Genomic DNA, 14,039 nt, shown 5'->3' on the forward strand with positions numbered 1-14,039 from the left:
GTTTGGCAGTTTTCTGTCATAATATATTCCAAGGAATCATCTCAAGTACATATCAATATAAAATAATTTTATTTCAGATTTATTAAGAAAAAACAGTGCATAAAATGTGCTATATATTTTTTCTATGTTGGCTGTTTAAAAATCAAAATCTTTCCCAGTGAGGAAAGTGGGGTTTTTTTGGTAACAGCTTCTACTTTCAGCAGACCTTTTTTCCAGAAGGTGAAACAAATACACTGAAGCTCCAGTTTTCACAAATCTCGAACAGAAAAGTTGATCGCTTTAAGTAGAGAGATAATTTTCAACAAAAATGCAGAAGAAAACAATAATGAAAAATGCTTTCTTAAAGAGTTTGCTAAAAATGAGTGACTCACTACTGTAACCATCTACTAATCAACCTTGAAGAATATGATTGTTACATCCACTTTGAAGGGCCATGCAAAACACAACGCTTTTTGCAGACGTTGCTGATTATTCATACACAGAAACAGTATGAACTGACAATAAGAGCAAGACTTAGGAAGACAAAACCTCAAGAACATTTTTCACCTGCTGTACCACATCTGGTTAGCAGGGAGTGTTATTTTCTTCACAGCAGCCTGAAGGGTGCTGGGTTTTTGATTTGCAACCAAAACAGCACTGGTAACACACCAGTGTTTTGTCTGTTGGTGAACGGTGCTGGCACACATTCAAGGCCTGTTTTTCTCTTTGATAACCCCTGTGAAAACTCAGACATAGGCAAGAGATACCATGAGATGGGAACAAGAAAGGCCACCTGGGATGTTGTCAGAGTATGAAGAAATGCAATGAGGAACGCCAAGGCTCACTTGGAATTAAACCTGGCTAAGGATGTCAAGGGTAACAACAAGGGCTTCTTCAAATACATCACAACCAAAAAAAAAAAAAATACATCGAAAAATGTAGTCCTGTTGCTGCCTCAGCCAGGAGACCAGGGAGGAGGTCTAGAGGAAGGAGGTTTCCTTTGGTTGAGAAGACTGGGTAGAGACCACGTAATTAAACTTCATAACCACAGGTCCATGGGCGCTGATTGGATGCACCGTGCTGAGAGAACTGCTGGAACCATAGTGAGAGGCAGAAGAGGTGCCTGAGGGGCTGAAAGAAAGCAAATGTCACCCCAGTCTTCAATAAGGGCAAGATGGAGGACCCGGGGAACTACTGTGCAGTCAGCCCCACTTAAACCCCTGGAAAGGTGACAGAATAGTTCACTCTGGAGGCCATCTTTATCCATGTGGAAGACAAGAAGGGTCAGGATCAGGAGGTCAGCACAAATTCACTAAAGGTAAATCATGCTTCACCACCCTGATTGCTTGCTGCAATGAAACAACTACCTGGAGGGATGAGGGGAGAACATGGGATGTTGCCTGCCTCGACTTCAGCAAGGCTCTGACCCTGTCTCTCACAGCATTCACAAACTCAAGAAGCAAGGACAGGGTGAGCAGTGAGGTGGACTGAGAACTGGCAGATCCCAAAGGTTGGTAATCAGTGACACAGGGTCCAGTTGGAGGCCTGTCACCAGTGGTGGCCCCCAAGGTTCAATACTTGGCCCAGGACTGTTTCACTTATTCATCAATGACCCGGGTGAGGGCAGATGCCTCCTCAAGTTCTCTGGTAACACAAGGCTGGGACGAGGGGCCAATACCCCAGAGAGCCCTGCAGCCCTTGGGAACAACCTCAACAGGGTGGAGAGATGGGCAGAGAACCTCCTGAAATCCAGCAAAGGCAAAGGCAGGGTCCTGCACTGGGGAAGAACCCCAGGCACCAGGACAGACTGGGACAGACCTGCTGGGAAGCTTCTCTGGGGAGAAGGACCTGGGGGTCCTGGTGGACAGTGAGCTGTCCCTGAGCCAGCACCGTGTCCCTGTGGCCAAGAAGACCAATGGGATCCTGGGGTGCATTAGGAAGAGCACTGCCAGCAGGTCAGGGATGTGATCCTGCCCCTCTGCTGAGCCCTGTGAGGATCACCGGGAGTGCTGTGTCCAGTTTGAGGCTTGGAAGTACAGCAGAAATATGGAGCTCCTGGAGCAGGTCCAGCAGAGACCAGCTAAGATGATGAAGGAACTGCAGCATCTTACTGAGGAAAGGCTGAGGGGACTGGGCCTATTTAACCTGGAGATGGCTTAGAGGATTCATAAATATCTGCAGAAAAGGTGTCAGACGATGGACCAGGCTCCGCCCAGTGATGCCCAGCAATAGGATAAGAGGCAACAGGCAAAAACTGAAGCACAGAAGTTCCACCTAAACATGAGGAAGAACTTAACAGTGAGGCTGACTAAGCACTGGAATGGATTGCCTTGAGAGCTTGTGGAGTCTCCTTCTGTGGAGACTGGTCTGGTCACAATCCCTAGTAAGGTGGTCTAGGGAGCCTTGCGTAAACAGGGAGCCTGGATCAGATTGTCACCAGTTGTCTCTTTGGACCTTACCCATCCTGTGATTCTCACTTTGACCAAGCAGCTAGCAGGGCAAGAGGCTGGGAGAGGACACAGCCGGGAGAGCTGACCTGAAATAACCCAAAAGACACTCCATGCCACAGAGCATCACACTTGGCAATAAAACAAAGGGTTTTTTTTCCCAAGGCAGCTGTTGCTTGTGGACTGGTTGGGCATCCATCAGCTGGTAGTGAGTGATGGCACTTGCATCACTTGTTTCCCCCTACCCCTTCATTTCTTAAACTGCATTTATCTCAGCCCAAACAGTTTCTCACTTTTTCCCATCCCACTGAGGCAGAGGGAGTCAGCAACAGTGGAGACTGACAGTTGGCAGTTCAGGGCCAGCCTACCACACATACCAAAGTACAATTCACTCTCAGGAAGGAGCAATCACTAAATCTTATGGTACTCAAAAAATACCATCTTCGTACTGAATTAAATAACAAAGAGTGGCCCTTTCTTACATGGTTTTGGCTTTACATGATATTGTTTAAAAGCATCTTCTCTGGTATTTTTTTTCCCCAACAAAAAAGAACCACTACACTGTGATGTAATATATGAAAGCTTTTACTTTTCTTCTGAGAGCAAGGAACATGAGAAGCCGTTCAGGAAGTCAAGTACAATGAACAGAGACCCGGATGCAGCTGCTCTGGAAGGGGTGACACCAGATTAAGCCTCTTTACCCAGAAAGTGGTTTTGCAGAGCTGAGCAGAAACCAAACTCACAGTTGTAGCGTGGTTTTACCAATCTGTGTTCTACAATGGTTCTACAATGTGGTTCTGAGGAAGCTTCTGATATTAATCCAAGGCTTCTTATCCAAAACAGGTATGCTTGAAAGAATTATGTCACTGCCTGGAAAGGGAGCGTTTTTTGCAATGCCATGCTCTCTAACCATATTTATTTTGCCAATACCACTGCCTTCATCCCTCAAAATATTGCTGTACTTCCAAACACACACACAAAAATGTCTAACTTAACTAGAGATCTCCAGAAATATGCAGATTCAATTAATTCAGAAACACTATTTCTAAAGAACAAATTCCTTTATTTTTAGATAAATTGACTGTTAATACCATACCTGATTCTGCTGGAGGGGAGGCTGGGACTGTCCATCAGGAGCCTGGCCCTGGCTATCATTCCCTCCTACAGGAGAGCCACGAGTCGTGGCTGTCATACTCGACACAGGGCAGATCTTTGCAATTTTGTCTGCTTATGTAGTTGATGTGAGAGAAGAAATTATAGTCCACTTAGTAAAGTTGAAGTACCAGCATATGCTTGCCTTAAAAAGCTCCAACTCAAGAACATGCCATCTTGCAGAGACCATTGCATAACCTGGAGGGGAAAAAAAAAGACAATATCCTGTATTAACACATGCATGGAAATACAATCCACATCTGGAAAAGAACATTACAGAAACTGATACATTGCTACAGAGAATCTTCTAGTTTAGACTTAGTATTTATTTTTATTGAATACAACTGACAAAGTAACATTTGAAATATTTAACATTATTTTGATGTTAGAAGTAAAAATTACATTTATAATCACCTTTATACCTTGAGAAACTGACACACACTCCAAATGTGCGGCTGTTTACTCTGTGTTCAGAGTAAATGTGTGCAGCTGTTCACTCTGCCTCTTCTGTGCCTGAATTCCTACAGTAGACTCTCCATCTGAATTCATGGTGCTGCTCAAAGTCTATGTAGAAATGACCTGATTAAGAGCCTGAAAAGCCAAATTTGTAATCTTTTCCAATACTCTCCTCCTGACACTGTCTAACTGCAGATGTCAGAGGGAGTTAAGAGACTGATTCTACCTCAGCTGAGACTAATAAGAGACGCTGCAGCCAAACTCCTCTTAGCAGATCAGTATTCACCCAAGGAATTTGACCTGTACTCCCTTTGTCCAGCACGTGCCTATGAAAGCCTGGGTCCACTGCCCTTTCAGTTCCACTACAAAGCCCATCACATCCCCACCAAGTGGTTTAGCAGATTATATGAGGAAAACTGTGACATCAGATTTGTTTAACTTGTAATGGTATACCAATAGTTCCATATTCATTGTGTTTCAGCTTCAGTGTGTTATATACAGAGAAAAAGAGCTGCATTAAGTTATAACAGTGATTCCACTTTATACCATCAGGCATTGTATAACCACGGAAGCTGAAATGTAATTTCCCAGAGCAACTCAGACTTCCAAGCACCACACAAAACAAAAGCAGTTCTCAGAAAGTTAAAAAGCCAAGTAAGGTGATACAAAGAGTTGTATGAGCTTCCAGCAAGATGCATTTGGCAGTGCTGAGTTCCTGATCCAATCACCAAAACCACAAGTTAACAACTGGAGTGAAATTTCTGTTGTAACACTATGCATATTCCTAAGTGTTTTATTATGATGTCTCATCTCAAGTTAAGTTTCAATGCTGTTATCTTCCTCCAAGACATTTTAAAATTGTTTCTTATATTGTATGAACTTGCGAGGCATTAGATATACAGTAAAAATTGACTGAATACACTCTGACTCCTCTGCCCAGTCTCAAATATTAACAGCATCAACAAACTTAGAGATAGCTAATAATGTCACTAGAATAATGTTCAATTTTGAATAAAATTGTATTGCTTCAAAACACTCCATTGTAATCCATCTCTAGCTTTCATAATTCATATTCATAAGGCTTAGTAAGCCTACTAAGTCCAGAACAAATGCATTACTAACTCAAAACTTTCATTAGGAAGAAACTGATTTTTGAAATGCAATTTTTAAAATTAATGTATTTGGTATTTAATCCATTTTTCTTAAATGCCCTCCTGAGTATTTAGTTGTTTTCTACTAATGTTTATAAAGATCACTAAGTAGAACGTACCAGCAGGAGTAAGTTTCCTGTCACATATATATACATACACACTCACTGCAGTCTACTGCAGTTCAATGCAGTTGGTTCCCCTGCACTACTTGATGGAAGTTTCGAGGTACTCACATAAACCAGTGAAATCCAACTGCTGCCAACTCACACTGCACCCTTCTGCAGCCCTAAGCCAACCACCACAACAAACCTCCTTTAATCACAACCATTCTTCCTTAACAGGGCTGGGTCACACAACAGCCACATAAACTTGTGCTGGCACATGGATCAAGGTAGCAAAGAAGCAGGAAAAGGGTGAAAAACCAGCTCATTTCAGCAGCAATCCTAGTCCAGGCTGGCTTAATGTGCAGGCAGAAGTGTCCACCAGCAGCTCCACAATGGCTGATGCCAAGGACAAGCTGCTTGATTTCATCTCTTCCTTATTCTAATGCTTTGGGATGAATTATCATGAAGTGAGCTGGTTCAGAGTACAAAAAGAAATAACAACAAAACCCCACCAAATGTACAAAGACTGATCATTTTTTAGTTTCTTTAATTATCTCAAGTGGTGCACTACAAGGCCACACAGTACTCACCCTAATGCCAGCCAGGGAAACAGGACAAACTGCAGCTCTCCTATAAGACTGACTGACATGATTGTGAATTTACCCTCAGATTTTGCCTCTGCAATTAGCTGAAGGATGTGGGCAAAGCATTCTTGTAAATTCCATTCTGCTGAAGGCAAGTAGCACAACTTAACCAGGAAATACAAGAAAGCTACCACTGAAATAGCCAATTTACTCAAAATTATATTCATAAAATGAAACAAAATTCAAGAAAATATTATGAATATTGTAGATGCTAGTAAATACAAAACATTTACATGAGGGACTAATCTATGTTTTTCTTCCTCAAATTTAGGGATTGTTTGCTTAAGAGTCTAATAATGATTCTCCATGTATATTACTTGAATTACATTCCCAGGAAAGTGTATCTCAGGGCTGCCACAAAATTTCACTTGTCTTAGTCATGTACATTAGGCAAGGCCAACTTCCTAAGTGAGTTCATCACTTCTATCCCTCCACATTTGTATGATGTCCTCAAGACAAACAATAGTAACTTCAAGTTATGCTGCAGCTAACTAAAAACTTTCCATCTCAAATAAATCATCTGACTGTTTCTTGTAGTATCTGCATGTTCTCAGTTTCAGGGATATCCTTTTTAAGGTATCTTCCTTTTAATTACAGAATGTACAAACATACTTTCATTAATGCAATCATAATCCAATTCATGCAATTTAAAATGTATTAGAAGGCAGTGGTTTACTAGTCCTGTTTTCAGCCACTCATTTACCATTTATGTTACAGAGAAAGCATCAAACTGCATTTAAACATCGCTGCTTTAATCTCTCTAGAACTAATTAACCATGAAACTTTGAATTCCCATCACTTCTTTAATTCAGACTACTCAATTTCAATTTTTTAGTTACAACACACAAAGGCAGTTTTCCTCAGCTCATGAATAGCCTTTATACCCATTTATAATTAATTTGATAATTTATAAACAAATGTAAACTGATGCAGTGACGTATTGGTTTTAAGTGTACAGACAGCCCAATAGAAAAATTCAAACTGCCTGTATCCAGCTGAATTCCAATGGATATTCTATGTTAGTTTTTATATACATCTTATTTCTACTATTTCTGATTTCAGATTCAGCACACTATCCCAGAATCAACAGAATATGCGAGCTGGAAAGTCCCCCACAAGGATCATCAAGTCCAACTCCTGGACCAGTACAGAACCATCCCCAGGAGTCATACCATGTGCCCAAGAATATTGACCAAATATTTCTTGAGCTCTGTCAGGCTGGTGCTGTGACCACTGCCCTGGGGAGCCTGTTCAGCGCCCAGCCACCCTCTGGGGAAAGAACCTTTTTCTGATATCCAACCTAACACTCTCCTGACACAACTTCAGGCCGTCCCCTCGGGTCCTGTCACTGTCACCACAGAGCAGAGATCAGTGCCTGCTGCTCCTCTTCCCCACATGAGGAAGCTGTAACTGCAGTAAAGTCTCCCCTCAGCCTCCTCCAGGCTGAACAGACCAAGTTCCTTCAGCTGCTCCTCAAACAGCTTCCCCTCAAAGCACTTCACCACCTTCATGGCCCTCCTTTGGACATTCTCTAACAACCTTTCTTACATTGTTGTGCACCAACTTATGGCAAGGTTGCCACAGAACAGAGCCGGACAATTACCTCCCTTGCCTGGCTGGCAACGCTGGGCCTGATACCCCTCAGGACAGGGATGTCCCTCCTGGCTGCCAGGGCACTGCTGACCCACATTCAACTCTCCATTGACCAGGACTCCCATGTCCCTTTCTGCAGTACTGTCTCATTCCCCAGTCTGTCCACACACCCGGGGTTGCCCAGGTACAGGCCACATTAAAAATTACCACGTCTACCCAAAGCTTTGAATGGATGTTTTAACACAGGGTCCAGATGAAGGCAGAACCCTGTTAAAGTGACAAACTCACTCCTCCACTGCTAATCAAGCAGTGTGTGAGGCTATGAAGACTGAGTCAAGTGAATTCCACTGACACTTGCTTTTGATGCCAACTGAGATAATTCTCATTTGACATGCTTTTCCCATTTCCTTATGTCACCCTGATCCACCACTAAATCATAAGTGAAAGCTAGTTTTTGCTCCACCTAACTCCTTGGAATTTCAGTAGCCTCAGAAAAAGACAACTATAGATTTTTTGACGCCGTATGGCCACCATTCAGAAGGCACCACCCAGTGCAAGCAGCATTCCAGGAGCCCCTGCTGCCCACACAGAGGACACCAGGGATGGCACTGTCCTCCAGGAGGGGCCTCTGCTTCCAGGCTCAGCCATCCAGTACAGCTGCACACCTGAACCTCACCTCAGCTTCCACAGTCTGCAATCTTCATGCCTACACAGCAGAATAGGTTAATTTTGTTTTGGGGAGAAATCAAGCACCTTTTCAAAAGCCAGGGGAAAAAAATCAGATGTGGGCTTCTGGATAAGTAGTAGGTAAGAAGCAAATATGTACACAATACTATGTGGATATATATACAGGATATACATGTTAAATGTATATAAATACAGGATAACATGTTACAGCAAACACAAAGGATAGCATCTTGGCATGCAATGATAAAGGAACAATTTTCTAACACAGCTGACTTCCAGAATGGCCTTCATTTGAGTTTCACAAAGTCTCCTCTACAAAAGTAAATGAAATACACCTATACATACAGCCCTTTCCCCTGAATTAGATACTTCTAATACAGTCACAGAAAAAAGCAAATGCAAGGTGCCAGATGACAGAGGCATACCTCAAAATACGTTGTATTTTCATGAACATTACCCTAAGCCCTATCTAGGAGGACAGGCCTATTTTTCCTTTAACTTAAGTATTCTGGTTATACACAAGTGAGGACATATGTCACAAAAATCTACTTCGCCGTGTGGTAACAATGAATCCCAGAGCAAGAGTCTGCTCAATATGTAACAACAGAGCTTTCTAAAAACCAAACAGCAATTTATTTACAGAAAAATGTTCCCATGAAACAGCAGCTCACAGACGTGCTTCATCACAAGTACTGAAAAAAGTCTTAACAGCAGCGATACAAACTTGGGGTTGAAATGTATCACTGATTTGTTTCATACAGGATTCCAGGAACTGCCTTCTTAAAACCTTAATAAGTACTGACTCATCACCAGGATTATGATGTGATTCTAGTTTAAAAATTCTAGACTTCTACCCTATTCCTTTATTTCAACCAGAACGACTTCTCAACCAGAAACACCTCCCCCAAATCTGTAACACTAACCTAATTCAGTAGTTACAATATATACACACCCCCACACATTTTCCATTTTCTTTCCTCCCTGTGCCTTGTATCTTTCAGGAAGGAGGAAATTATTTACATAATCAGAATAGAGAATTGGAGGTCACAGCTTTTCACTCATTAACACTGACATGCACTGAAAGTGAAATGCATTCAATGATTAATGCAAAACCTTTCATTAAGCTACTATTCAGTAGAGCAAGAAGTATCTAACTTTCAACATTTAAAAAACACCTGATAAGCAGCAATCAGAAAATGTTATCTCAAATGGCATATATTACAAAAAAAAAACAACCAAAAACCAAACCTTTAAATTACTCCTAAAGGAGTGTATATGAGACTTGGTATCATGTTCCAACATTAGTTCAAAGCAATAAATGTCTTAATGGTACAGTACAAGACAAAATTTGAGTAACTTAATGGTTACAAACTAAAACTATTCTCATTGAAAAATAGGTCACTTCAAGTAACCTCTTCTGGTGATGGTTCCACATCTGAAATTAAGTCAATTGGCAGCATACGTTTCTGGAACATTGAGAACATCCATGTAAACATATAATTCTATTTGTCCTCAAATTCACATAAAATAAAATGAAACATACTTCAGTTCTTTCAGGACTCTTTTCTTTTTAATTTCAAAACTTAGTGTTGGGACTAAGCTCAGCTAAGATACATCTACTTAACAGTATCCAACTTCACCTTGTACAAGATGCTCCTACATGCAGCACTCACATGAGTTTAAGCAAGTAGTAAGAGCAGAGAAAGTGAACTTCTGAACTTTAGCCCAAGAAATTCTTGTCAAAACAAACTGTATTCAAGTCAAGGCTGACAATGGGATCTTGATCTGCACATCAAGGCAACAGAGCTGACATACTCAAAACATATTAACTTGTTTCATATCATTACAGAATGGTTTTGGTTGGAAAGGACTTCATTGATCATCCAGTTCCAGCCCCCTGCCATGGATAGGACACCTTCCACTAGACCAGGCTGTTCCCTTGATCCAACCTGGCCTTGAACACTTCCAGGGGTGGTGCATCCACAACTCTGGGCAACCTGTGCCAGTGCTTCACTACAGGAAATTATTTCTTCCTAACATCTACACTGAACCTACTCTCAGTTTAAAGCCATTCTCTCTGTCCTGTCACCACATACCTATAAGTCCCCTCTCAATACTAGGAGGGGTTCAACAGTCTCCCCAGAGCCTTCTCCAGGCTGAACAGACCCAAGCCTGTCAGTGCGTCTTCAGAGGAGAGCTGCTTCCACGTGGAGTAACTTCTCAAAAGACTTAAATAAAAAAGAAAACCCTTTACATCAAAGGACTGTCTTGCTTCAAAGCAGTAATTGCTGAAGGCTAGGCCCTGAAAGGGAACTGGAGAGCAGCAGCAAGTGTCCTTCTCCAAAAGACATTCACCTGCCAATAATTCTTGGGACATATAACAGTCAGACAGTGCATCCCTGGTTACTTACAGCACATGATGCTTTTTTGCAAATAATGTAATGAAAGGACAGGCCTTTAGATCATACACTTAGTTCTGGCTACCAGAAGGAAAAAGCAGTTTCAGTTCCTGTTCTGAAGAAGTGTTTTGCTCATGTGACAGTAAACAGAGGTGAATCCAAATATATGGCACCCAGTCAATGCCTTACACAAAAGCCTACCAAATGATAAGACAATTAACTGAGTTCCCCTCAGGGAGCTGCGGCTCTGCTGTCCTGCTTTTCCACAGATGCACATCCCAGGCTGCTATCAAAGTGCTGAGCGTGACTGGGCCTCTCATCCTGTACAACCACTCCTTCACTCTCAGGAGCTTTCACTGGGAGTTATACTGGTTCAACTGGTATCCAAATACATCCTCAAAGATATTCAGTGTATCTCAGTGACAGAAGGAAGAGGGACATAAATGTACAGTCCCTGAAATTCTATTATTTTTATAATAATAGATTATAGAATAACTTATTATTATTATTATTATTATTATTATTATTATTATTATTATTATTATTATTATTATTATTATTATTATAATATTACTGGTCTAAACATTTCCCAGCAATGAAGAAACTACATTCACGGCACTGGTAAGTAGCTTAATAATATAGGGTTTTATGGTGGGAGATGAAAATTTTAGTTGTGACAGTGTAAAGAAACCAGACTTTTCAAGAACAGAATCCAGTAAACATAAAAAGCACTGGTAAATGCACACACTGGAACCTAAGAAAAGCAAAGTTACTTCAATCTACTAAATGCAAAGATCTATTTTAAAATGCTTAAATGTTTTGAACCGTAACTTTCACTTACTATAAAGCCCTTTTCTTGAATTCCCAATGAACATGCAAAGTGGATATGACTTCTTTTACGTTGTATTAACAGAACAAGCTACAACAAGAAACACCTTCAAAACTAAAACAAAAAAATATTAAAGAACTTCAGTATATAATTTGTTTCAGTCAGACACGATTCACACTGCTGTATTTTTTTCCAATTATGCTATGGTTTATTTATGCACAAAGCTGTCCTCCCACAAGAAAAAAATCGTGGTCTTGGCAATAGAGCCATTTAGGATTGAGTTGATACTTCAGGTCCAACTGCAAATCCAGTTCTTTTTGGACAGCTGTAGAACAGTCCAGGCAAAGACAAGGAATACATTCACAGCTGGTAATCCATCATCTCTGGAGTAATTGTTATTGTATCATTATATCTATCACTACTTCAAGAAAATAGTATGTCTAAAGTTTGCACTGAAGACTGATTAAATGCCCTTGGTCTCTTACTTCTGATTATTAAATCCATAGTTTGGTCCTAGATTCATCCAATTCAAAAATGGATGTGACAGCTACACCTCTGCAAGCTGTAAAGCAAAGCTCACTGTCCAGTACACTTAAGCATAAAACAGTCCCAATGTTCTGGGAATGCATCCTGCATCCTCCCTTTTCACTTGGTACAAAGAACACTTTTACTGAGTATGTTACTCTTTATCATTTGTGCTTTAGGAGTTACATTTAAAGATGGTTTCTCTGTATGCACACTGCTTTTAATTGAAAGTGTATCTATATATAGGTGGTAGTGGTATCAGCTGATTTCTTAGCCCTATGGGCTAACTCAAGCGGTCAAATGTTTTCTTGCATCACAAGCTAGAATACCTGCAAAACACAGGTTTTAGATGTATTGGTTCTGTTCCTGAAGTCCACAGATTAAAAGCTCCTAGCTCAAAATAATGCCTTACTGTATTTATAATTTGGGGCTTCAGAACCAAGGAGGAGATACCATGTCATGTGTAGGAAATGCTGTACCTCTTCTCAAAACCTGGAGGAAAAGATATGTTCTCCTGCTTTTGCCGATTTTGTTTGTTTGCCTGACTGGCAGTTCTGATTTTTTTGAAAGGAAAGTGCCAATTAAAAGTACAGTTCGTGTACTGCTGATTTCTCAGTTCTTTTACTTTGAGAAGTCCAAAAGTCAGAGATAATAGAAACAGCAATCTTAAAAGGATTTTTTTATTCACTAACTGGAAGGGAGTAGACAAATAGTTGCAAACCCCAGAACAGCCAGGCTACCTTGGCAATGGATGGTCTCTCATGTTCTGTTATGGGCTCAGATATTTGATTCATCCCACTACACTCTCATCTCACTGGAGCAGCAAATTGGTGTGGAGGAAGAACTTTTTGGCTACTACTTACTTTTTTCAGAAATTTCTTATCAGTTTTGTGACCAAAATGATATGTTTCTAATTAAAAGACAGTGCTAAGATTTATTCTTGCTACAAACATACAATTGTGGTGTTCACAGGCAGATGCTTTTGTAAAATAACTGTGCCTTTTTTGTCATGTTCACCAATTCATACAAAGTTTTCTGTATGTGATTTTTTCCTAGGTAAATGACCTGACACTTGGATGCTTTAATGCACATTTTATTGTGCCAAGCTTACCAGAGAACTCGTATTACTCTGCAATGCGTTCTCACTGTTTGTCACCCCATTTGTTTGGGTGCCATGTGCAAGATTTATTAGTAATTATATAGTTTTATGTATATAATTTGTCATATATAAACAGTATGCAACTGTGAATTGCTAGATGAAGGGTTTAGCTAGAAATGTGTTCCTGTTTGTTAAAATCATGTTAATAATTCTGGTTTTACTCTGTAAAGGTTAAATTTTTCTTTAACTCTATGTTTTTCCTATAAATTTAATCAGACAAGCGTGTTACAATGCAGTACAGAAATTCAGATAGTCTCTAGCATATTTTGATTCTCCTCCTCTACTGTTCTCTGGTGAGACCCAACTTGGGAGTGCTGTGTACAGTTCTGGTGTCCTCAATATAAGGGACATTGGAGCAAGTCCAGACGAGGCCACAAAGTTGGTAAGAGCAGTGGAGTATCTCCCAAACACAGGCTGGGAGAGTTGGGGCTGGTCACCCTGGAGAAGAGAAGGTTGAATAGAGACTCACAGGGGTATTTGAAGTGGGTCTACAGGGAAATTGGAGAGCAACTCTTCATCAGGAATGGTAGTGAAAGGAAAAGGAGTAATGGGCACGAACTGAAAGAGGAGAAACTTAGGTTAAATATTAGGAAGAAAATTTTTAGCTTGAGGATTGTGAGACACTGGAACACACTGCCCAGGAAGGTTGTGGATGCACAACATTGGCAGTGTTCAAGGCTCCTTTCTTCTTTCATCATCAACTGCTTGAACCTTTACCTTAGTAAAAACATTGGAGTTTGTATCAAATATTGTGAGGGTAGTGGTAAAGCCACTGACAGTACACATCCCAAACTTCAGCTCTGCAATTTATGCAGAAGGTTTTATTGATTTTTTAGGTTGCGTTACATTCTGTAAGGCCTCTCTAAGTCACGTCCTACTGTTAACTAGGGAAGAACATGGGTGCTTTAAATTCC

At 40.7% G+C, this 14,039-nt stretch overlaps 1 protein-coding gene across 5 annotated transcripts in view; it reads right to left on the reverse strand.

Annotated features, from left to right (window-relative positions):
- The window catches only part of USP9X (ubiquitin specific peptidase 9 X-linked), a 97,148-nt gene that overhangs the window by 69,247 nt on the left and 13,862 nt on the right, over window positions 1-14,039 (reverse strand). For 4 of the 5 annotated variants that reach the window (XM_086879704.1, XM_086879703.1, XM_086879702.1 and 1 more), the window contains exon 2: window positions 3,523-3,776. In XM_086879704.1, coding sequence (XP_086735830.1) covers window positions 3,523-3,618 — 96 coding nt within the window. In that variant the 5' untranslated portion in view covers window positions 3,619-3,776. Of the gene's footprint in view, window positions 1-3,522; window positions 3,777-3,992; window positions 4,143-14,039 lie in introns of all 5 variants that reach the window. The other variant, XM_086879701.1, reaches the window with a different exon arrangement.

Source organism: Cyanistes caeruleus, chromosome 3 (genome assembly GCF_971803275.1).
Source record: "Cyanistes caeruleus chromosome 3, bCyaCae1.hap1.1, whole genome shotgun sequence".
Lineage (NCBI taxonomy): Eukaryota > Metazoa > Chordata > Aves > Passeriformes > Paridae > Cyanistes > Cyanistes caeruleus.